The following is a 22,595-nucleotide window of genomic DNA, read 5'->3' as shown; positions in this document are numbered from 1 at the left end:
AAGCCGGAGGGGATTAAGCACGTCATTTATGAACAGCACGTTACTGACAGCACATCTAAAGAGAGAAATATTTTTTCTTCGCCACATTGTTCCACGAGGCCGTGGTAGAAATTCCTAGGGAGTTTCCTTAAAGTAAAAACGAATCTACTTTACTTATATTCGCCCACTTCCCGAGCCCATGCTGTAGCCTCTCAAATCCATACGCTTAACTGCGCGCAACACACACGACACCAAAGAGACACCGTTTCGGGGTCTGGCCCTTCCCATTCCCTCCAGAAGCACATCCGGGACTCGGGGGAGGCGTGGTCTTGGGAGGCGGAGTCTAGACGCAAACTCCAGGCCTCGCCCACTGGCGGCGTTCTCAGTTCTGTGCGCTCGTTCGGCCCGCCAGAGGTCGCAGGCTGTGAGAGTGGGTTTCTGCTTTGGCACATTCATTCTCGCGAGACAAGGCGCGAGGCCTGCCGGGGATGATGCGCGGCCTTTCGTAGGTTCGCGCAAAATGGCAGCCCTGGAAGAAGAATTCACGTTGTCTTCTGTAGTTCTGGGCGCCGGGCCTGATGGACTCCTAGGTGTGGAGCACAGCGACAAAACAGACCAGTTTCTAGTGACCGACAGCGGCAGGACCGTCATTCTTTATAAGGTGAGAACGATAGAATCGAAGCACCCGGGCTCCAGTCTCGCCTCTCTCTGAGCGCGGAGCCCGAGCTTGGGTTTCTTACAGCTCCAGAAAGATATCGTGGAGCCAGTTTAGCAGAGAGCCAGCTTGGCCTGTCTGGGACGCTGAGTGAGGTCTAGAATCTGGCTTGGTTGTTTTCCTATAGGAGCATATTTCAGAGTTGCAAGCGACAGAGCGTCTAAGTGCACGTGGGCTAGACACGGAAAGGAAAGGGAACCGGTGCTTTGCTTCGGAACTTGCAGAGATGGCCTTGCTAAGATCCCTTCCTAGGGTCTTTGTTATTCTAGCTGCCCGCAGAAGGGTGGAACGGAGATTGGTTGGGCAGGAGAGGATGACACTGACAGGGTGGGAATAGTGATTGAGTTCTGTGTCTGTACACTACATTGTTCTCTCCTTGGGAAAAAACATTTTGAGGGGGATGGGGCTTTCTTGGTAGCTTAGTAAGACTGTTGATTCCGAGTGACTTGTCTGTTGGCAACTCTGGTTCACGCTGTGAATCCTGAAGTTGAGTCCGGGGAAATCACTCCCCGCCCCCTTTTCAGCCCAACGCCGGACACAACCCACTTTCTAACCTTGCATCTGGTTGTCGCATGGAAAACAATTATAATATTTTTTTCTGACCTGGTGAACATAGTTTTCTGCGTCTTTAAGAAGTTAGCTATCATCTTTGAAGTTTTGGGAACAGGTTGCCAACAACCCCCTGTACTGTTTGTTTTGGCTCTGCTTACTCTGTTGGTCTTTACCTCAGATGGATTTGTGGTTTTGCAGTTCCTACATGGGAAAACTGCTGATTGGAATTGAATAAACAGGATCTCAGTTATACGAATTTAATTTCCCATGTCCCTATTCAGAGGCATAATGGAATCAATTTTTAAAATGTACTGTTGTTTATTAACAAAGGGTTTTTAATTTACATATTTTTTACTTTAGGAACTTAGTTATTAAATATATTTTTATTTTACCTGCTGTTTAAAATTTTTTAAATTTTAATTGTGGTAAAATACGCATAAAATTTATCATTTTAACCATTTTTAAGTTTGCATATAGTTCAGTGGTATCAAGTACATTCACATTGTTGTGCAGCCACCAGAACTCTTTCATCTTGCCAAATTAAAATTCTGTACCCATTAAACAATAACTCCCCATTGCCCCCAGCCTCTGACAACCACAGTTCTTTCTGTCTCTATCAATTTGACTACTGTAGGTACTTCATGTTAGTGGAATCTTCAGTACTTGTCTGTTCTGACTACTTATTTAATTTAGGAAACTTGTCAAATGCTGTCATTTTAATGGTTTATTTTGATTGTAAATGTATTAATAATTGCTTTTAATATCTGAAATTGACTTCTTTAATATTGTATTTATTTTAATTTCATTAGCTTTCTGATCAGAAAACCTTGGGGAGTTGGTCAGTGAAACAAGGTCAAATTATAACATGTCCCGCTGTGTGCAACTTTCAAACTGGAGAGTATATTGTTGTACATGATAATAAGGTGAGTTTTTAAACTTTTATATAATGGTATATAGAATACAAGTCAAATGTTGATTTATTAACTATTTGTGTTTGTTATATAAATGGAGAATGGCATACATTTTAACTTGTATGTTTTCATTTAAGGTTTTGAGAATATGGAATAGTGAAGATGTAAACCTGGATAAAGTATTTAAAGCTACAGTAAGTCTTCAGATTTTCCAGCATTTATTTAGCTTATGATGAAATGGAATCATTCATAATAGAGTATGCGTTACTTATCTTAATGCCTCTGGAAAAATGAGCATAAGGTTACAATCAGTTTTTCATTCTAGTTAGTGAATTTCCTGTGCCCTTTCTCAGAATAGACCCTGCAAGTTTTGTGTATTGTACATTTTAAGAGTGGCACATAATACAGTTAAAAAAGAAACATGACTACCTATGCCTTTTCTACCAGTGACCTAAAGTATGTTAATTAACTTTTTCTTACTTATAAAATGAGGATCTCAAACTAGGTTAATCTCAAAAGTTCCTTCCAATTCTAAGTGTTTGACTCTAAAGATAATTGGCACATTTTAGAAGTGGTTCACAATAGGACTGATTCAGATATAATGCAGTTGTTGTCTGGATCCTTGAAACTTCTAGCTAGCTAGCTGTACTTTCCCCTGGCTCCGATCTTTTCCTTTACTTTGGAGTAGGAAAATCCTGAATTTTACACAGCAGAGGTTGTTTTGTTTGTTTATTTTACCTCACATATATTGTTAACTTCTTTTCTTGGTATTGTAGGCTGTAGTTATAATTGTGGCATTAGTCCTTATCTAATACCAGAACTGCATATACATCTGCATTAGTGGCTTTATTTGTACCTTCTCCACCCCCAGTTTTGGGAGACCCAGATTTTAGCGTAACCTCCAGTGTTTGTAATGGATAAGCCAAAAATGAATAAAAAGGGTTACCTGTGGAGGAGAGGTAGGGACAGGGTAGAGAGGGTAAGAGCAGAAGTTAGACTTCTGAATGTATTTTGTGTTTACCTTTGATTTTGGAACCATATATAGTTATAAAGCAATATTAAATCAAAATGAAAACCAAGTCAGGCCCTTAAAAATAAGCCTTGTAGGCCGGGCTCGGTGGTTCATGGCTGTAATCCTAGCACTGTGGGAGGCAGAGGCAGGAGGATCACTTGAGGTCAGGAGTTTGAGACCAGCTTGAGCAAGAGTGAGACCCCCATCTCTACTAAAAATAGAAAGAAATTAGCCAAACAACTAAAAAATAGGAAAAATTAGCCAGGCATGGTGGCTCATGCCTATAGTCCCAGCTACCTGGGAGGCTGAGGCCGGAGGATCACTTGAGCCCAGGAGTTTGAGGTCACAGTAAGCTATGATGATGCTGCTGCACTCTAGCCAGGGGGACAAAGAGAGCAAGATTCTGTTGGGTGCAGTGGAGGGGAGCCTTCTATAAATGTCCCTATTACATTAGGTATAAATTGTTTTAGAATAAAAATTGAAATAGTCTTATATTTTTCTAGTTGTCAGCTGAGGTATATAGGATACATTCAATACAAGGAACAGAACCCTTGGTGCTATTCAAGGAAGGAGCTGTTCGTGGTTTAGAGGCCTTGCTTGCAGAGCCCCAGCAGAAAATTGAAACTGTTATCTCCAATGAAGAGGTGATTAAGTAAGTTCCAATGCTTATAAGTGAATTTATCAAAATGAGAATGTACTGCATGTTTTTAATTATATTTTTTGCCATGTTCAAAAGTATTTTTGGTTATAAACATTATAAAAGTAGCCTGATTAAAAAACATTTATAAGACATTGACCAAAATAGCATCCCAAAAGCCTCTGGGGTGATAGATGATTCAGGAAACCATAGTCTTATGAGTCTTCTTCTAATGACAGAGAACTAGACAATCAGTTATTTGAATATGAAATGGGTTATCCCAAAGGACCAAACTCTTTCTGTTTCTGTCATATTACCCTGACTGCCAAGCTTGCAACTTTTTTCCCCTGGCAAAAAGTACAGCTTGTCGTTAATGAAATCATGATAGTGCCTTAAGCCCTCTGCTTTCCCAGATTCTAGAAAAAAACTGGGAAAATGACCCACCCAAATGATAGAAGGACGTTTCATGATTTCACTTCTGTCTAATCATTATTTCATCACGTTTCCTGTCCATATGACTTGCTGCTTCTCCAGGTCCACTTGGTGGAAACTAAATTTAAGTCAAAACAAACGCCTGTACTTAGTAAGTGAACAATGTGGACAATGGCCAGTTATGTCTTAGATTGACCTGATGAACACCTCTAAGGTGTGAGCAACTGTGTTTGGGGGAACTCTTGAGAGGATTTGTTTCTAATTGCCACTTTGCCATAAATTGGCTACACAACCCTTCAGTGTCCCTGTGCCTCAGGTCCCTCTGTCAATTGAAGAAGCAGATGAGATTTTAATGTTTTCCTTGAAACATGAGTCCTAAAAGTAACTATGAAAAAAGGAGACCGGGCGCAGTGGCTCAAGCCTGTAATCCTAACACTCTGGTAGGCTGATTCGGGAGGGTTGCTTGAGGTCAGGAGTCCGAGACCAGCCTGAGCAAGAGCAAGACCTCAGTCTCTACAAAAAATAGAAAACTTAGCTGGGTATGGTGGTGTACATCTGTAGTCTGAGCTACCCAGGAGGCTAAGGCAGGAGGATTGCTTGAGCCCAGGAGTCTGAGGTTACAGTAAGCTATGATGACCTCTGCTCTCTAGTCAGGGCAACAGAGCAAGACTCTGTCTAAAAGAAAGAGAGAGAAAAAGAGAAAGAAAGAAAGGAGGGAGGGAGTCGATTTAAATTCAGAAAGTACTGCATACCTTTCTTGGAACTTTACAGTTTATAGTCGTCTGGGAAGTTTAACAATCTGCCTTTAATACAGAGATGCATTTAACAGATTCATATTCCCTGTGGCATATACTTTGAAACACCAAATTAGGTCTTCTCTGATGTCTTTCTGATTCTAAAAAACATTTGGTAAAAGATTGGATTAAATTTCAATTGATACTGTATTTCAACTGGTGATTTTGGCATCATGTAATTTTTCTTACTTTTTTTTTTTAGGTGGACAAAGCTTTTCATTGTATTTAGACATCCTGTTTTAATTTTCATTACTGAAAAAGTAAGTGATATCTTCAGTTCCTGGCCCATTTTGTGAAATTTCAAAATCACTCATGTTATTTTTAAAACTAAAGTGGGACTTTTGCATTTCTCTTAGATTAGATTTTTAAATGTTTTTATCTTTTTTAAATATTAAAAAGTCTATTAGTCACTATTTATAACATTTTACACTTAATTGGACAAGGGGTTTTTAAATACTCATTTATGTCATTATACTGGGACAACAACGTCTGGTTTTAACATTTAAATATAGGTGGTTGAAATGACAGTATTTATGAAGTAACTGTTTTTTCAGCATGGAAATTACTTTGCTTATGTACAAACGTTTCACTCACGTGTCTTAAGCAAATACACACTCTTACTTGGACAAGAAGAAGAAGTTGTTATACAAAGTTTTACTGCATCTGTGGATCGGAAATTCATCTCTTTGATGTCATTAAGTAAGTTTTTTTCTTTAAACTTTCCGAGATTGTAAATGGAGTGATATTACAGGATACTGTACATTTTTGAATCTTAGGGTTTTTGCAGACTTCTGTTATAGCCTTTCCCCTTCCATCATTTATGCCTTCACTTTTTGCAGTTTGCATATCTGGTCATGCATTAGATCAGTGGTTCTGTGTTTTGAGGGGCTATTAAAGTACTTTAGGTAGAGCACAATTTTTTCTGTATCTTTATGTCTTAAAATTTATCGTGAGCAATAAATAACAATATAATACTAATAAAAAAGAAAAATCAGCTTTTAGGTGATAAGGCCCAGTTCTTTGACCTGGAGACTAACAGGGCAGCTTTGATCTATGCCACCTACTTTTTACAGATTTTTAATGCCTTGGAGTCTACCTCTGAATAATGGTCTAAAGTATAACACCGGTTTTGGAGCTCTATAACCCCACTTTAGGGGGGGAAAAAAGCCTTTGTGGTGCCCTCTCCCCCTCAGCCTTCATGGCTTCTTTTGAAGTTGTTTTGAGAAGGTTAAGGGGGAGTAAACAAGAGCAATATTCAGGAAACATTTCCATATTATCACAATTAAATTCTTTGTGAAGTTTTTCAGTGTGCAGATGTTTACAGTAGCTATTAAGAAAAAGGCTCTCAGCCGGGCGCAATGGCTCACACCTGTAATCCTAGCACTCTGGGTGGCCGAGGCGGGTGGATTGTTTGAGCTCAAGGAGTTCGAGACCAGCCTGAGCAAGAGCAAAGACCCTGCCTCTACTAAAAATAGAAATTATATGGACAGCTAAAAATATATATAGAAAAATTAGCCGGGCATGGTGGCTCATGCCTGTAGTCCCAGCTTTACTCCGGAGGCTGAGGCAGGAGGATCGCTTGACCCCAGGAGTTTGAGGTTGCTGTGAGCTAGGCTAACGCCATGGCACTCTAGCCTGGGCAACAGAGCGAGACTGTGACTCAAAAAATTAAAAAAAAAGAAAGAAAGAAAGAAAAAGGCTCTCATCATGTGTCTTATCTTGGAAGGTCATTGGAATGCACTTTAATGCTTTAGCTTAATGAACATTAAAGTGAGGAAGTCTGAGCCAAAGGGTCATATAAATCTTTATGTAAGTAACATAGCTACAACCACATGAAATTGCCAAAATTCAATTGACCTATAAGAAACAGCGATTTCATATTGTTTTCAGGGTGATTGAATAAGAAGAAATGTATAGGCCAGATGCTAATTACTTTCTAGTAAGGGAAGTATCCTTTTAGGGACTAGATTATCTGTATTCCTGGCAGTACCCTCTCAATAAATTTTAAGTTATTATAGGTATTTATAATTTGTATTTCTTGGCTATTATGACATTTCTTACTGAGATTTTTATTCATAATACTCCTCCCCCCAGTTTAAGTTTGTAGTAGTTTCTTTCAGGGAAAGCGTAGAGCGATGTTTATATTTCTGGTTAGATTCTTTATCAAATTGGTAAAATCTTATAAATAACCTAGTAAATTTAACTATAATATAGAAGCATCCTTTACCCAATAATGAACAATAAATACTTGTTTCCAACAGGCTCTGATGGATGTATATATGAAACTTTGATACCAATACGCCCAACTGACCCAGAAAAAAATCAGAGGGTAGTTAGATCACTGTTACTCAAGGCTGTTGTGTCTGGTAATGCTCGAAATGGTGTCGCACTCACTGTCCTGGATCAAGATCATGTAGCAGTCCTAGGAAGTCCACTGCCAGCTTCTAAGGGTAACTGAAAATCCAATTACTTAAGAAGGTTTTTGCATTTTTCCTTCAGTGTACCTTTTAGTCTTCCCTTTCTTTTTCATTTCTTTGTTACCACCCTAATTCATTTTCTTGGTCACTGTACTTATTTATTTTTGTAGCTTCCTAATTTTTCTTAAATAAATTTTTTTTTTGTTTTTTAAAGACAGAGTCTTACTCTGTTGCCCAGGCTAAAGTGCTCTGGCATCAGCCTAGCTCAGAGCAACCTCAAACTCCTGGGCTCAAGCGATCCTCCTGCCTCAGCCTCTCAGGTAGCTGGGACCACAGGCATGTGCCACCATGCCTGGCTAATTTTTTCTGCATATATTTTTAGTTGTCCCTATAATTTCTTTCTATTTTTAGTAGAGACGGGGTCTTGCTCTTGCTCAGGCTGGTCTCGAACACCTGAGCTCAAACAATGCACCCGCCTTAGCCTCCCAGAGTGCGAGGATTACAAGCGTCAGCCACCGCACCCGGCCATCGTGATGACCTCTTATTCCTTTGAATTCCTGTGGCGATAACAGTCTTCATAACTCATTTTTATACTAAATAAAGCAAAATTTGTGTCTTTATAACTTCCTCTCCCCAAAATATCGTATATTTATACTAGGGACTTTTTCTAAAGTTATCTGTCTTATTTTACAGAATGCGTCTCCATATGGAACATAAAGTTTCAGACACTACAGATTTCAAAAGAGTTACCACAAGGGACCAGTGGTCAAGTAAGTTTTTTCACTTGAGGACATTCTCTTTTTTTTGTTTTTAGGCTTCGATCAGGAAGAAAAGGACTTTTTCAAATTAGTTATTTTTGTGCCTGATAAATAACACTATTAGAGAGGAGGTCTCTTTGGGCCTAAGTATTTTGGCAGGTTTTTGAGCTGAGCACAGTGGTGTGTACCTATAGTCCCATCTACTCAGGAGGCTGAGGCAGGAGGATCACTTGAGTTTAAAAGTTCGAGGCTATAGTGTGCTGTGATTGTGCCTATGAATAACCACTGTACTCCAGCCCGGTCAATGTAGCAAGACTCATCTTCCAAAAAAAAAAAAAAAAAAATATATATATATATATATATATATATATATATATATATATATATATATATTTTGGTAGTTTTTATTAAAATAAATTAAGACTTTTTTTTTTTTACCTGAAAGATTATATTTATTAGCCAGTTGCAGTAGCTCACACCTATAGTCCCAGCCAGTAGGGAGGCTAAGGCTGAAGGATCACTTGAGCCCGGGAGTTCAAGACTACAGTGAGCTGTGATTACACCGCTGTACTCCAGGTTGGGCCAACATAGTGAGACCTTGTCTCAAAAAAAAAAAAAAAAAATTATATTTAATTTGGTTATTGTTTTTATAGCCAGTTTTCTCTGTTCTCAAGGGAGAACAGTTAGTTAATAAGACAACTTTTGTTTTTAGCTGCTCTTTGGTTTGATCTTTTTACTTATGTATTTTAAACTACACCCCAAAGTCTCTAATGTTATATATTAAATGTTACTGTGGAATTAAATAAAGATACTTAAAGAATTTTAATTTAAGCTGACCAGACTATAAAATTCCTGTAGCAGGGGTCCTTGTATGTTTTGTTCTCCAGTGTATTTTCTTTCTTGCTTTCTTTCTATTTTTAATTACTTTTAAAAAACAGATAATTTTAACAAAATTAACCACCCACAATTCCACCATTCTAACAAACATACTTTTGATTTCTGTGTTCTTTTAAGCTTTTAGTTAATATTCCTTATTTTTAGTCTTACAATTAGAAACAGTGTTAAATTCTGATTTTTTATTTATTCATTTTTATTTTTATTTTTTTGAGACAGGGTCTCACTGTGTTGCCCAGCCTGGAGTACAGTGGTTTAATCACAGCTCACTGTTGCCTTGAACTCCCGGGCTCAAGTGATCCTTCAGCCTTAGCCTTGCTACTAGCTGGGACTATAGGCGTGAGCTACTGCAGAGGGTCTTGCAGTGTTGCCTGGGCTAGAGTACAGTGGCATCATGATAGCTCACAGCAACCTCAAATTCCTGGGCTCAAGCAATCCTCCTGCTTCAGCCACAGGAACATGCTACCACACCCTGCGGATTTTTCTGTTTTTTGTAGAAATGAGGTGTTGCTCTTGATTAGGCTGGTCTTGAACTCTTGGCCTCAAGCGATCTTCCTGCCTCATCTTTCCAAAGTGCTAGGATTACAGGCATGAGGCACTTTTTAATTTAATGCATCATAATAGTTTTCCCATGTTATAATAGGCTTGATAAATTATTATGTCAATATACACATAATAGTGATAGTATTAATTTTAAATAGTTCAATTACTTTAAATGCATATGTTGATTAGATTTTTCTGAGTCAAAAACATCCTGTAAGTTATGCTTCATTCAGACTTGGGCAAACATAGAGCCCAAGAGCCCAATGAATAATTGGTGCATATGAGATTCTTCTGGGAAGTTACTCGACTTTGTTTTGTTCTTTATTGTTATACTGAGATAGCTTATACAATAAGTTATTGTTTAAGGCTTTTTTGAGTCAGAACTTATAAGCGAGTATTCTGTTTTTGATATATATATATATATTTTTTTTTTGTAGCTCTGGTATTATGGGGAAAATTTGTTTATGCTGCATGGAAAATTTCTAACTGTGATTCCATACAAGTGTGAAGTGTCATCATTAGCAGGTGCTCTTGGAAAACTCAAGCATAGTCAAGATCCAGGTAGAAATTTACTTATATGTTTGTTTTATTAATACAAGCCATTTCATTAGTTCCCAGTTTTATATATAGATTCCTATAGCCTTCTATTTACAGAGCCTGTTCTTTGAAATTTGCCACTAGTCAGCGAAACTAGTGAACAGTCCATATTGCAGAGACTGCTGCAGGCTGAAGAGCTACATTGTGTTCTTCTGACTTCAGGGGTAATGGGAGAATCCCCAAGACAAAATCGATTGTACCTCTATCCTCCTTTGTTTACCAGTGGACTCATCTGCTGGCTTCATGTTGCTGGGCATATAATTTTTTATTGTATTACGATTTACTGATCTGAAGTTATCAGTAGAATTACATGGCCTTTAAAGCCTCTTGAATTGTACATGAGTGGTTGTCTTTTATTGTTCTTTGTGTAGTTGGGTAAATACCAATAGGTTAAAACATTCCAGAAATCATATATTTCATGTTTTCTTAGGCATTCATGTCACACCTCATTTTGTAAACTGGGAAACATCTCAGGGATGTGGACTTGGATGCCAGAACTCAGAACAGTCAAGAAGAATTGTAAGTTTAGTAATAGAAATAGAAATGTTAACGCAAATGTTGAAAAACAGAGAAAGGCTGAATTATTTTGATTTGTATCCTCATAACTCTTATAGCTTTGATCTTGATGACAGGTCAGTGTGAGGCTAGAACCCAGTAACCTCACAGCATTTATCCAGAAATGACATACATAGTCTATTTGTAACTTTTTATGGGCATTTATATGTGGTATTAAGGCCCAGTTGTGAAAATGGACTAGTTTGCAAGTAGCAATAAAACGTTCCTTAGTACAGAGATTTTATTTTGTGTTTAAATAACAAAAACCTTAAAAGTCTTAAGATACTTAATTTCAAAGTTGAAGTAAAATCACTTTTTCCTATAACAAAATTTATCTTTAAAACTTTGTGATTAGAGCAAAAATGTGCTAATTTCTCAGTGTTTTATATTCTTCTAGATGTTTATTGGATCTCTTGTACTGTTTTGTGATTCTAATTAATTTACTTAATTCTAGTTAAGGAGACGAAAAGTTGAAGTGAATTTACAGGCAGAGGTTCCACCATCCAAACAACTCTTACTAACCATAAAGGTAAGTTTAAAATACTGAAAATATCAAAAATCAGCTCAAGTGGTTAAAAGAAATCCTGTTTACTTTTCATTCTGTCTTATTTTTATGGTCATTTTTATAGCAATAGCTAACATTTGTATAGTGTCTTAAGGATGTCAGAGTTGATCCAGTATTTTGGTTTATTTGACTCTGTAGTCTTCTGAGAGTGATGTTATGATGTTGGCATTATAGGTTTTTCATTCAGCTTGGCATCAGATGCATTTGCAATTTGGCCTTCTAAAGATTTTTTTTTTTTTTTTTCTTTTTTTTGAGACAGAGTCTCACCTCACTTTGTTGCCTGGGCTGGAGTGAGTGCCCTGGCATCAGCCTAGCTCACAGCAACCTCAAACTCCTGGGCTCCAGTGATCCTCCTGCCTCAGCCTCCTGAGTAGCTGGGACTACAATCACAAGCCACCATACCCAGCTAATTTTTTGTTTCTATTTTTAGTTGACTGGCTAACTTTTTTTCTAGTTTTAATAGAGATGGGGTCTCGCTCTTGCTCAGGCTGGTCTTGAAATCCTGACCTCAAGCCATCCTCCCACCTCAGCCTCCCAGAATGCTAGGATTACAGGCATGAGCCACTGCGCCTGGCCCTTCTAAAGGTTTTAATTTCTAAACGCTTGATTTTTTTTCTTTGCATTTTATTTGCGTAACAAATTGTAGCATCAGCTCTTATTTCACAGGAATGCATGAATACTGTTAGTGCTTTGAGAAAATGTTGTGCTAGGAAATTTTAAGTTCAGGGTGATGTTTATTAATGTGCTAGACTGAGTTCTTTAATTCTGCTTTTTCAGAAAGATTCAGAAAAACACATTGAAGTGGAACTACGTAAATTTTTGGCTATGAAGCAGACGCCTGACTTTCATGCTATAATTGGGGACATAGTAACAGGACTTCTAGAAAGATGTAAAGCAGAACCATCGTTTTATCCACGGAACTGTCTGATTCAGCTTATCCAAACACATGTGCTTTCTTACAGGTAGGTGTTTATGTGCACCACACTTTCCATGCATAACTCTTTTGACCTTGTTTTTTTACAGTTCTAATTTTCTGAAACTCTGGAAAAGCTCATAAGTTATCTGCAATTGAGATTTTTCTTAATACGTAATAATGATTCAGATTTTTTCATTTCTCTTAGCTTATGCCCTGGCTTAATGGAGGTTGCCTTACAAAAGACAGATGTACAGTTGTTACAACTCTGTCTGCAGCAGTTCCCTGACATCCCTGAATCAGTCACCTGCATGTGCTTAAAACTTTTCTTAAGGTACGTAAGAATCCAGTGATCTTTTTCCCTTACTATGTTTATAGTCTGTTATATTATTTGATTTTAAAACTGAATGCTTAGAAAATAAAATTTTTTCTAAAAGTTCCCTTGCTGATAAGAATTAACCTCTTGCTTTCAATTGACATCATAGCATTGGTGATGACTGTCTCCAAGAAACAGATGTCAATATGGAGTCAGTTTCTGACTATAGTGGTACTGCTCAAGATGAGAAAATGGAAGAGCAGACTAAAATTCTTCAAAATGGCTTTAATCCTAAGGAAGATAACTGCAGTAACTGTGATCAAGAATTAAACGAAAAGCCTCAGGACACAACAAAGGAGACCGTTTCATGCCCTGTGATACCAAAAAGAGCAGCTCTACTGTATCCTTTAAAATAGAGTGCGTCCCTCTGTTCCTCTTTCCAAGGATATAGTTATATGCCAAGCCATAGCTAAGAAGTAATTATTAATAGATAATATAAGGGTTTCCTTTCTTTTTTTCAATTTTTTTTCTTGATTTCTGCTTGAAAATGAATTATGTTCAATGCTACCTTCAAACAACTTGCTTAAACCTGTCTTCTTAATTAAGAAGCTGTGCTAAGGTAGAGGCTCTACCAATTCTAAAGAACAGTATTCTGAATAAATAAAAATTATTGATACTACTCAGCCAGGCGTGGTGGCTCACACCTGTAATCCTAGCACTCTGGGAGGCTGAGGCGGGCGGATTGTTTGAGCTCAGGAGTTCGAGACCAGCCTGAGCAAGAGCGAGACCCCCATCTCTACTAAAAATAGAAAGAAATTATATGGACAGCTAAAAATATATATATAGAAAAAATCAGCCAGGCATGGTGGCACATGCCTGTAGTCCCAGCAACTTGGGAGGCTGAGGCAGGAGGATCGCTTGAGCCCAGGAGTTTGAGGTTGCTGTGAGCTAGGCTGATGCCACGGCACTCTAGCCTGGGCAACAGAGTGAGACTGTATCTGAAAAAAAAAAAAAATTATTTATACTACTGATGTATTCCAGATAATCTCTAATGATTAGGTGAGTGTTGGGTGATAGAGCCCTTTTCGTGATATAAAACTTTTGTATAAATTTAGAAAACTATCACTGGGAAATGGAATTACTCATAATTTCAGTAGAATAGCCTTTATTTATTGAAATAAGATTTTCCTTTAGTCCTATATAGAAATGCAATTCTTCATTCTGCCTATAGTGAAACATTTCTTCTGCCTCACTTGAAAGATATCCCAGCACAACATATTACTGTAAGTGTTCTTACAAGTCCTATAGAATTTTATTTCTGGTTTAAGTTTTACTGTTTAACCAGCTGTTGGGGCATTCTAAAGGCTACCCAGTTCTTTCGTGTGAATAAGAGGTTGCCCAGCTCTCATAGTGAAAAACTTGCCACGGAGACTAGAGTGGTTGTTGGATGACAGACTGTGGCATTTTCCTCCTGCCAAGCTTGAAAGCCAAGTTAAGCCACCTAAGTTTTAAATGAGTAGACAGTAAAAAGAATTGCTGAGAGGATTCTCTTTTCTCTACCTATTATTTACAAACAATAAGTTCATCACCTACCCTACCTACCCCAACTCCCCAAACCAGATGAGCTCCTCACTGATGGCACACATTGCATTTTATTCATTTTTGTGTCCCTAGATGTCTGGCATATTTGTTTGATGTATAGTTAAACATCCTCTTAAAATTCTTTCCAGTCTTTCTGTTTAGTTTATAGAGAAAATTTTTTTATCAAAGTGGTAAATTATCCTTTTTTTTCCCCCCACTTAGTTATTTCTCCAGTATTTGTATTTCCTTTATCTGAAGTGTAGCGAAAATGCTACTATGACTCTTCCTGGAATATGTCCTCCAACCCTTAACCAGGTGAGATAATTTCTTTTTCTTTGATTTGGTGCTGGGAAAAATCTGTAAAAAAGGGTGTAACTGATTTCTCCTTGTCTCCTACTTCATATTAGTGTCCTCCTTTATCATATAACCAAACCACTGGAGTTGGAGGGGGGGACAGTCTCTCAATTTAGTAAATTTCTAGATCCGTAATTCTATATTACAGAATTTAAATTCATCTTAAATTCCTGATTCTTCATTATGACCCATTCCAGGAATTTCCTTAGTTTATTAAGAGAACAAGGAGGAGCTGGTAACAATTTGCCCTTTAATCATCTCTTAAGAATAAGAGAATGAAGATTAATGAAAAAATGTTCTCAAAGAATCTCATGGTAGACCCTCTTTAGAAACAGTATTTTTCTTCCTTGATATCCCTTAAAAAAAAAAAACAGTATTTATCTGAGAAACAGTAGGAAACATTAAAAAATAATTTTTTGGCTGGACATTCCTGTAATCCCAGCACTTTGGGAGGCCAAGATGGGAAGATTACTTGAGGCCAGGAGCTCGAGGCTGCAGTGAGCTGCGAGTGTACCACTGCACTCTAGACTGGGTGACAGAGTGAGGTCCTGTTTCTTTAAAAAAAAAAAAAAAGGAAAGGAAAAGAATTTTTTTTTTTTTTTGGTTTAGGAATATGTTATTCTAATTAAGGATTTCTTTTTTTCTTTTTCTTTATTTTTTATTTAGTTTTCCTCAGCAACAAGACTGACTAAGGATTTCAGACACTTAATTTGACTATTTTTTATTTTAAAAATGAGTTAAATTTTTAAGTAGTTAATTTTTATACTTGAAAGTTTCAACAGTAGTACCAAAGGGTATGAAGAAAAGTTAACTGTTGTATTCACTACCCTAATCTCTCTTAGAGATAACCAATATTAAGAGTTTCTTTTATGTCTAGAAATGTTCTTTCTATATACAAATTTATCTTTCTCTCATTTTGTCTTTTCTAACACAAATAAGACCATAGTATGTGTGCTATTCTGCCATTTTTTTTCCACTCATTATATTTTAGACATTTCCTGGACCAATACACATATATCTGCCTCATTCCTTTTAACCAGTGCATACTATTTCATTTTACAGATATATCTTAATTTATTTACTAGTGTTTTATTGATAGACATTCAAGTTATTTACAGTTTTTTGCTATTGTAAACAAACCTTCAGTGAGTATCTTTATACACATACCCTTGCATATTTATGAGAGAACACCTGTTACATAAATTCACACAAGTGGAATTACTAGATGAAAAGGTGCATGCATTCTTAGCTCTCAGAATACCAGATTACCTTTCTGAAAAGCTGTGACAACCACCACCACTACTGCCACCAAGGTCTGAGGCCTTATTTTTCACACTCCTACTGACACCAGTTTTGTCAAAGTTTTGACTGTTTGCCAATTAGATAGGTAGCAAATGTTAACCTTATATTAATTTGCATTTCTTTGTTAATGAGAGAGGTAAACCATCTTACCCATTTCTATTTCTTTTTGTGAACCTGCCTCGTCAGGTTTCTTGTCCATATTTTTATTACATTTACTATCTTTTTCTTTTTGGCTTATAAAGAATTCTTTCTGGCCGGGCGCGGTGGCTCACACCTGTAATCCTAGCACTCTGGGAGGCCAAAGCAGGTGGATCGCTCAAGGTCAGGAGTTCGAGACCAGCCTGAGCAAAAGCGAGACCGCGTCTCTACTAAAAAAAATAGAAAGAAATTATCTGGCCTACTAAAATATATATATAGAAAAAAATTAGCCGGGCATGGTGGCGCATGTCTATAGTCCCAGCTACTTGGGAGGCTGAGGCAGGAGGTTTGCTTGAGCCCAGGAGTTTGAGGTTGCTGTGAGCTAGGCTGACGCCACGGCACTCACTCTAGCCCGGGCAACAGAGCGAGACTCTGTCTCAAAAAAAAAAATAAAAAAGAATTCTTTCTATATTAATGAAATTAGCCTTTTTCTATTAGATGCATTGTAATTACTTCCTTCCTATCATTTGTCTTTTTACTCACTTTAGTATAATTTTTTGATATAGACAAGTTTTTCATACTTATGCTATTAAAATGTGTTAAGCTTTTCCTTTATGGCTTCTTTATGGCTTAAGTCATGCTTAAGGCTCTTCTCACTCTTAAAATTATTCAAATAGTAACCCTGTTTTCTCCTCGTACATCAGTGGTTTCATTTTGTGTCTTTAACTCTTTAGTATATATTATTTAGGTGTAAGGAGTTCCATAGGGATCAGCTGTCCCTCTACAAATTGTTAACCAGTTTCCTTAATGCTTTTTCGTGACAGTGATATTTGCATGTTAACCACACCATTTGAAGATGTAAAAGTATATAGGAAACTTTTATAAATGTATAGTGATGATTTTTAGTTTATGATAACTTATCTATAATATACAATACTCTATCCTTGGGGCACAGTGTATTTTGCAGAATAGAAAATGGGTTCTCTTTTTGTAAGTGAAAATAGTTATCAAAACAAAATTCTTAAAAGACAAGTATTACTCTCCCTTGGACTAAATATCACTTTGGCTTTACTATTACTGATTAATACTATAAAAACAGTCTAATTATGCTTGTAAAATAACAAGTATAAAAGCCAGAAAAGAGCCTTTTTATATTTCTTAGAAATTCTTCCATCTCTAAACTAACTTGTTTAGATTTTTATAAAGATTTATTTTTCCTGTAACCATTTGATGTAATTATGGACTTTATAAAATGAATTAAACTAAAGTTCAATTTAAAATCTTAACTTTCCTTTCCTTATTTATCTTCAGATTATGGATTGGATATGCTTACTTCTAGATGCTAATTTTACTGTTGTGGTAATGATACCCGAAGCAAAAAGGCTACTGATAAACCTTTACAAGTTTGTCAAATCTCAGGTTTGTGATTATTTGATATATACTGATTGTATTCGTACTCAAGTATATCACCTGAATTACAGTTTATTCTTAAAAGTTAGGAATAGTCATGGAGGATTTGTTTGTATGCAGAATTACAGTGAAAGTTACTCTGAAACTTTTTTCTTTAGATAAGTGTTTATTCTGAACTCAACAAGATTGAAGTAAGTTTTCGGGAGCTACAAAAATTAAATCAAGAAAAGAATAATAGAGGATTATATTCGATTGAAGTGCTAGAACTCTTCTGATATTACCAGTTCTCCTTCATGGACATTTTATGAAGCTCTTTTATGTGAACTCTTCTTGTTCATCCAGCCAAGAAAGATGCTTTGTTTGTGACCATCTCCATTTCAAGAGAAAAGTGTCAGTGAGTACCTGGACCATCACCTGTTGATGCTTCACATGGGACTGCAGGTTTCACAGGACCCTATTCTAGATTATGGACATTAATGAGGAAAGGTTCTGAAATTTTTTAAAAATATGAAACTGAGTTGATTTTAAGTAAACTTATTTGTGTATTGATAAAAGTCTAATTTCTTATCATGTGTTTTGAATTGTTTTTCTTTTAATAAAAAATGACCATTGAAGCAGTGATTTTAGAAAGAATGTAGTTTTATCAGAGTCATAAACTGCCCGAGCACATCCATGCTTGTGACAGAAGTCAGTGCCACAAGCAGGGCAGAGAGGGGTCCTGGTACAGGCACACGCTCACCTCCTGTCATTTGTGCCATCATTTACCTACTTCCACTTGCTTGCTTACATACTCAGAGGTTGAAAAATGCCTCCTGTATATTATCTCTCAGATTACCTCCATGATGAGTTGATAAAAAATAGTTACGGGCTGGGCGAGGGTGGCTCATGCCTGTAATCCTAGCCCTCTGGAAGGCTGAGGCAGGAAGATCACTTGCGATCAGGAGCTCGAGACCAGAATGAGCAAGAGTGAGACCCCATCTGCTAAAATAGAAAAAATTAGCCTAGCATGGTGGTGCATGCCTGTAGTCCTAGCTACTGGGGAGGCTGAGGCAGGAGGCTCTCTTGAGCCTGGGAGTTTGAGGTTGTAGTGAGCTATGACGACGCCACTGTACTCTACCCAGGGTTACAGAGCGAGACTGTCTCAAAAAAAAAAAAGAAAGAAAGAAAGGCAATGCAAAAAGGGAGAGAAAAATTTCTGCCTTCTATGTGCTTACTATCTAGAAGGGATCACAAAGAAAAATCAAATCACCATACAGGTACATCTTTGTATGCCAGATGAGTTTTACTGATGTTCAGTGCTTCCAGAATTCCATAGGAGAGATCTACAACAGTGTTTCCCAAACTTTGATTTCATGAATCAGTAAAATTTCCAAAAGATTTTGGGATCTGACATGAGGTCACCAAGGTTTTGTTTTGCTATTAATCTTTAAGAAGAGCTTTTTATGTTGCCCTAATTTTCCCAAATTCACCTCATACCCTGGCTAACAGTCATGGCACATCAACAAGTAGACTTCCATTCAGAGCCACAGGATTGGAGTGTTGTCAGAGAACAAGAATAATTAGAGCTAGGCTCTGGATAAGATTTGTATGGGCAAAGGTAACCAGTAAAAATATTCAAAACTACAGAGTCAGTAAACTGAAATTAGCATCCTTAATTTGATGTGTTGGGATGATAGTTTTCCGAAGTGAATTTGCTACTTACAGGGTGAATATGGTACTGACTGCTATGGCCCGGGTTTCCTTTGGGCTTGATGCAATGTGTGCTATTGAAAGGAATGTGATGACTCAAGTTTCCTACCCTTTCTCTCTTTGAACTATCAAGAACTTTTCGTGTATACAGGACATCATGACACTTTCCTTTCACTTTGCATGAGTGCTTTCCCATTAGCATATGACAGTTAATAAATGTTCAGTTATAAAGATGGTTATCTAGTTCAGAGGTCAGCAGATTTCAGTGTCCATAAATAAGGTTTCATTTCACACCTCAGAGTCTATTTAAAAAAAAGCACTGCAACGCAGCCGTGCTCACTTGTTTATATTTTGTCTGTGGTTACTTTCACACTGCAGTGGCAGAACTGAGTGTAGCCACCCCAATGGCTATGAGGTGATATCTCATTGTGATTTTTATTGGGAAAGCATTACTTTCTTATTTCTAACTCCTGGTGGCAGCTCCACCACTACCCCTGGCCCAAGCCATAATTCTCTCTCTCAGCTATATTACTGCAGAGGCCTCCTAAACTGTCTTTCTGCTTCCATCCTTGCCTCTTGTACTGCATTCTCAACACAGCAGCCAGGGCCCTTCTGTGAAGAAAATATGTAACACGAATCGTAGCAATCTTCTCTTTAAAACCTAAAGGCCTGGTGTCCTTCTCCTCCCTCCACCCCATCCCCAGTCTCATGTCCTGCAATTGAATGTGTTATTCTTTCTTCATGGATGGCTTCTTCCTTCAACTTCTTGGGATTTGTGCTCAAATGTCGCCTCAGTGGAACCTTCTCTGAACTCCCCTTCTACCCCCACCATGGGGGACATCTTTCCCTCATTGATTTTCCCCCAGAAAACTTTGCTGTCTGGCATGCCCTGTGTTTTCCTTCTTGAGCTATTTTTGTCCATTTCAGCTCCACAGGGGGCAGGGGGTTTTTCAGTCTTGCTCCCTGCTGGGTCCCCAGCACCGAGGTCAGCACCAGGCATGGCATGTACGTGGCAGGCATTCATTTGTTGAATGAGCGAGGTGAACAGCAGGGCCCCAGATGAAGGAAAAAAAGCCCTTCACCCTGCCACTGCTGACAGTGATGGAACTTCAAGCAGCTTTGCCAGCGGGTGGCCCTTGCTGGCTAAAGGATCATTTCAGGGAGGGAGAAGTGTTCTTCTGGGTGAGACATTCAAGCACATTTCCTTCCTCCCGAGCCTCTGTCACTCCTCATCTGCCTGAGTTCCCACACCTGTGTTTTACAACAATTGAATTAAACAAATGTGAGCAGAAAGGATGAACAATCTAGAGTCTGGGTCTTCCCTCCCTTCCCACTGCTGCCCCACCCAGAAGTGGAGGCTGGGGTCTAGTTGCTGCTATTAGAGTAAAAGTGGACCCTTCTGGTCTGGTGTTTGGTTACAAGACTCCTCCCAGAGACTTTCTTGTTAGCAATAGGGACAACAACCCACACAGGAGTATGGATTGTCCGGGGGACTTAAATCACTTGAAAGCGTCGCAGTGCAGAGACATCAAAGGAAATGAAATCAGGATGTTGAAGAGATACCTGCACTCCCATGTTCATTGCAGCGCTATTCACCATAGCCAAGATGTGGAACCAAGTACCCATCAACAGATGAATGCATAAAGAAATTTGGTATCTATACACAATGGAATAATTCAGCCTTTGAAAAGAAAAAAATCCTTTTATTGGCAACAACGTAGATGAACCTGGAGAACATTATGCTTGGTGAAATAAGCCAGGCACAGAAAGACAAATACTGCATGGTCTCACTTATAGGTAGAATCTCAAAGTCTAACTCCTAGAAGCAGAAAGTAGAAGGGTGTTTACCAGAAGCTGGGGGATGGGCGGTGTTAACCTCAAATGAGTGCAGAGAGACCAACAATCCAAAAAGGGGATTGTAGGCCAGGACGCTTGTGCTATGGCAGACGAGGGGCGCAGACGAGGGGCGCATCCAAGCGGGTAGGGGCCCAAGAGAAGCTTTTAAAGACAAAAAGAAGTCCACAGAAGCTGTTTTGAAACAAAGACCACTGGTTACAGGGCCTTGTTGCAGGACTTGCTGTTAGCTCACTGGTGGAGACAGACATTGTTAGGCAAGTGTCCTTGTGCAAGTGGCTTATCTGGAATACTGTGGTTTGAATTCCTTGTATAGTTCCTGTCGTAAGCATATGTGCATATGTGAAGGCCCCTCCTTCTGGGCCTCCTGTCTCCATTTTTTTTTAGGATTTGACATTAGTGACTACATTTTGATGTTAATGACTTTCACTATCGCTTCTTGGCCCTCTGGCTAAGATCAAGTGTAATAACTTTCACAGAGTTGCAGAGAAGTCAGTCAAAGGACACAAAACTTAGGAATAAGTTCAGGAGATCCATCGTACATCATGGTGACTATAGTTAGGAGCAATATACTGATACTTGAAAATTGCTAAGAGAATAGATTTGAAGTGTTCAACCACACACAAAAAATTGTAAGTGTATGAGGTAATGCTTATATTAATTAGCTTGATTTAGCATTCTACAATGTATGCATATATCAAAACAGCATGTTGTACACCAAAAAAAATAAAAAACATTTTAAATGCAAAAACACATTAAGAATATATTTCCCTTCCATTAAAGCAAAAGTATAAAAAGAATTTGATTTCTTCAATATAAGTGACCCCAATGAACAGAGCATTCATTTTTAACAGGAGACCATAACCCCATTTTGTTGGTTTTCTTGTTGAAAGGCAAAAATTCTTTTACTTAACACCCTCCCTGAGTGCTAACGGGTTATTGGGCTGAGAGTTGCAGCAATAGAAATGCAAAGAGGTGTGTGAGGTGGGGTGAGGGACTCTGAATACAGCTTTCCAAGGATGTCTTTGTAAATGCTGAGTACTCATTCAAATGCAGAATATTTTGCTTTTTGCTAGGAGCTGAGAAGTAATAGATTTATGGAGCTCTTATTCCTGGTCACCCCACAGGGTGGAAATCACTTTATTATAATGCATATAATTCCATACATATTCTCCTGGATTTAGACTCACTCTTTTGGCTGGTGATCCTTAAATTTTTATCTCTAGCTCTGACTTCGTGGCTAATTCCTAGATTCAAATTTCCCCTGTCTGGTTTAGCATTTTCAATTAGCTATCTCAAGCTTAATGTACCCAAAATGCAATGGATGATTTCTTCCCACTTCTGTTCCCCTCCACAGCCCTGCCTGCCCTGGACTTCCTGGGGACTTGGCACCAGGAAGCCACTTGCCTCACTCCTCATCCATCAGTACATCCCGTCCGCCTTCCTGTAAAATATTGTCAACGTGACCTCTTCTCCCCATTTCCGCCGCGGCCACCTTCCCAGGTCTGCAGCATCTCTCACCCTCCCCACCGCGACAGCCCCCACCTTCGCTCCGGCTTCTTGCCTATCTGGAAATTCTTTCCACGGCAGTGAAAGTGATTCTAAAACGTCAATCAAATTCGTTCACACATGCCCTTTAAAAAGTTTCCATGTAACGATGCATGCTACAGCGTGTAT

The 22,595-nt window shown here is 38.3% G+C and overlaps 1 protein-coding gene across 4 annotated transcripts; it reads left to right on the top strand.

Annotated features, from left to right (window-relative positions):
• Positions 1-387: 387 nt before the first annotated feature.
• On the top strand, positions 388-17,996 carry NOL11 (nucleolar protein 11). 4 transcript variants are annotated; one of them, XM_045525859.1, is made up of 18 exons: positions 388-640; positions 2,056-2,169; positions 2,295-2,351; positions 3,673-3,821; positions 5,235-5,292; positions 5,587-5,731; positions 7,294-7,482; positions 8,143-8,219; positions 10,082-10,205; positions 10,672-10,760; positions 11,251-11,325; positions 12,139-12,323; positions 12,483-12,608; positions 12,760-12,990; positions 13,795-13,873; positions 14,394-14,486; positions 17,277-17,384; positions 17,534-17,996. In XM_045525859.1, exons 1-18 carry the CDS (start codon positions 500-502, stop codon positions 17,648-17,650), a joined length of 2,157 nt encoding a protein of 718 aa, XP_045381815.1. In that variant the 5' UTR covers positions 388-499; the 3' UTR covers positions 17,651-17,996. The 4 variants fall into 4 exon arrangements, with proteins under 4 accessions (XP_045381815.1, XP_045381817.1, XP_045381819.1 ...); XM_045525860.1 differs by having other exon boundaries at positions 401-640; positions 17,718-17,996; XM_045525861.1 differs by lacking the exon at positions 13,795-13,873 and having other exon boundaries at positions 399-640; positions 14,435-14,486.
• Positions 17,997-22,595: the final 4,599 nt, after the last annotated feature.

The sequence above is a fragment of the Lemur catta genome, chromosome 15 (assembly GCF_020740605.2).
Source record: "Lemur catta isolate mLemCat1 chromosome 15, mLemCat1.pri, whole genome shotgun sequence".
Lineage (NCBI taxonomy): Eukaryota > Metazoa > Chordata > Mammalia > Primates > Lemuridae > Lemur > Lemur catta.
This window is presented reverse-complemented; position numbering and strand designations above follow the sequence as displayed.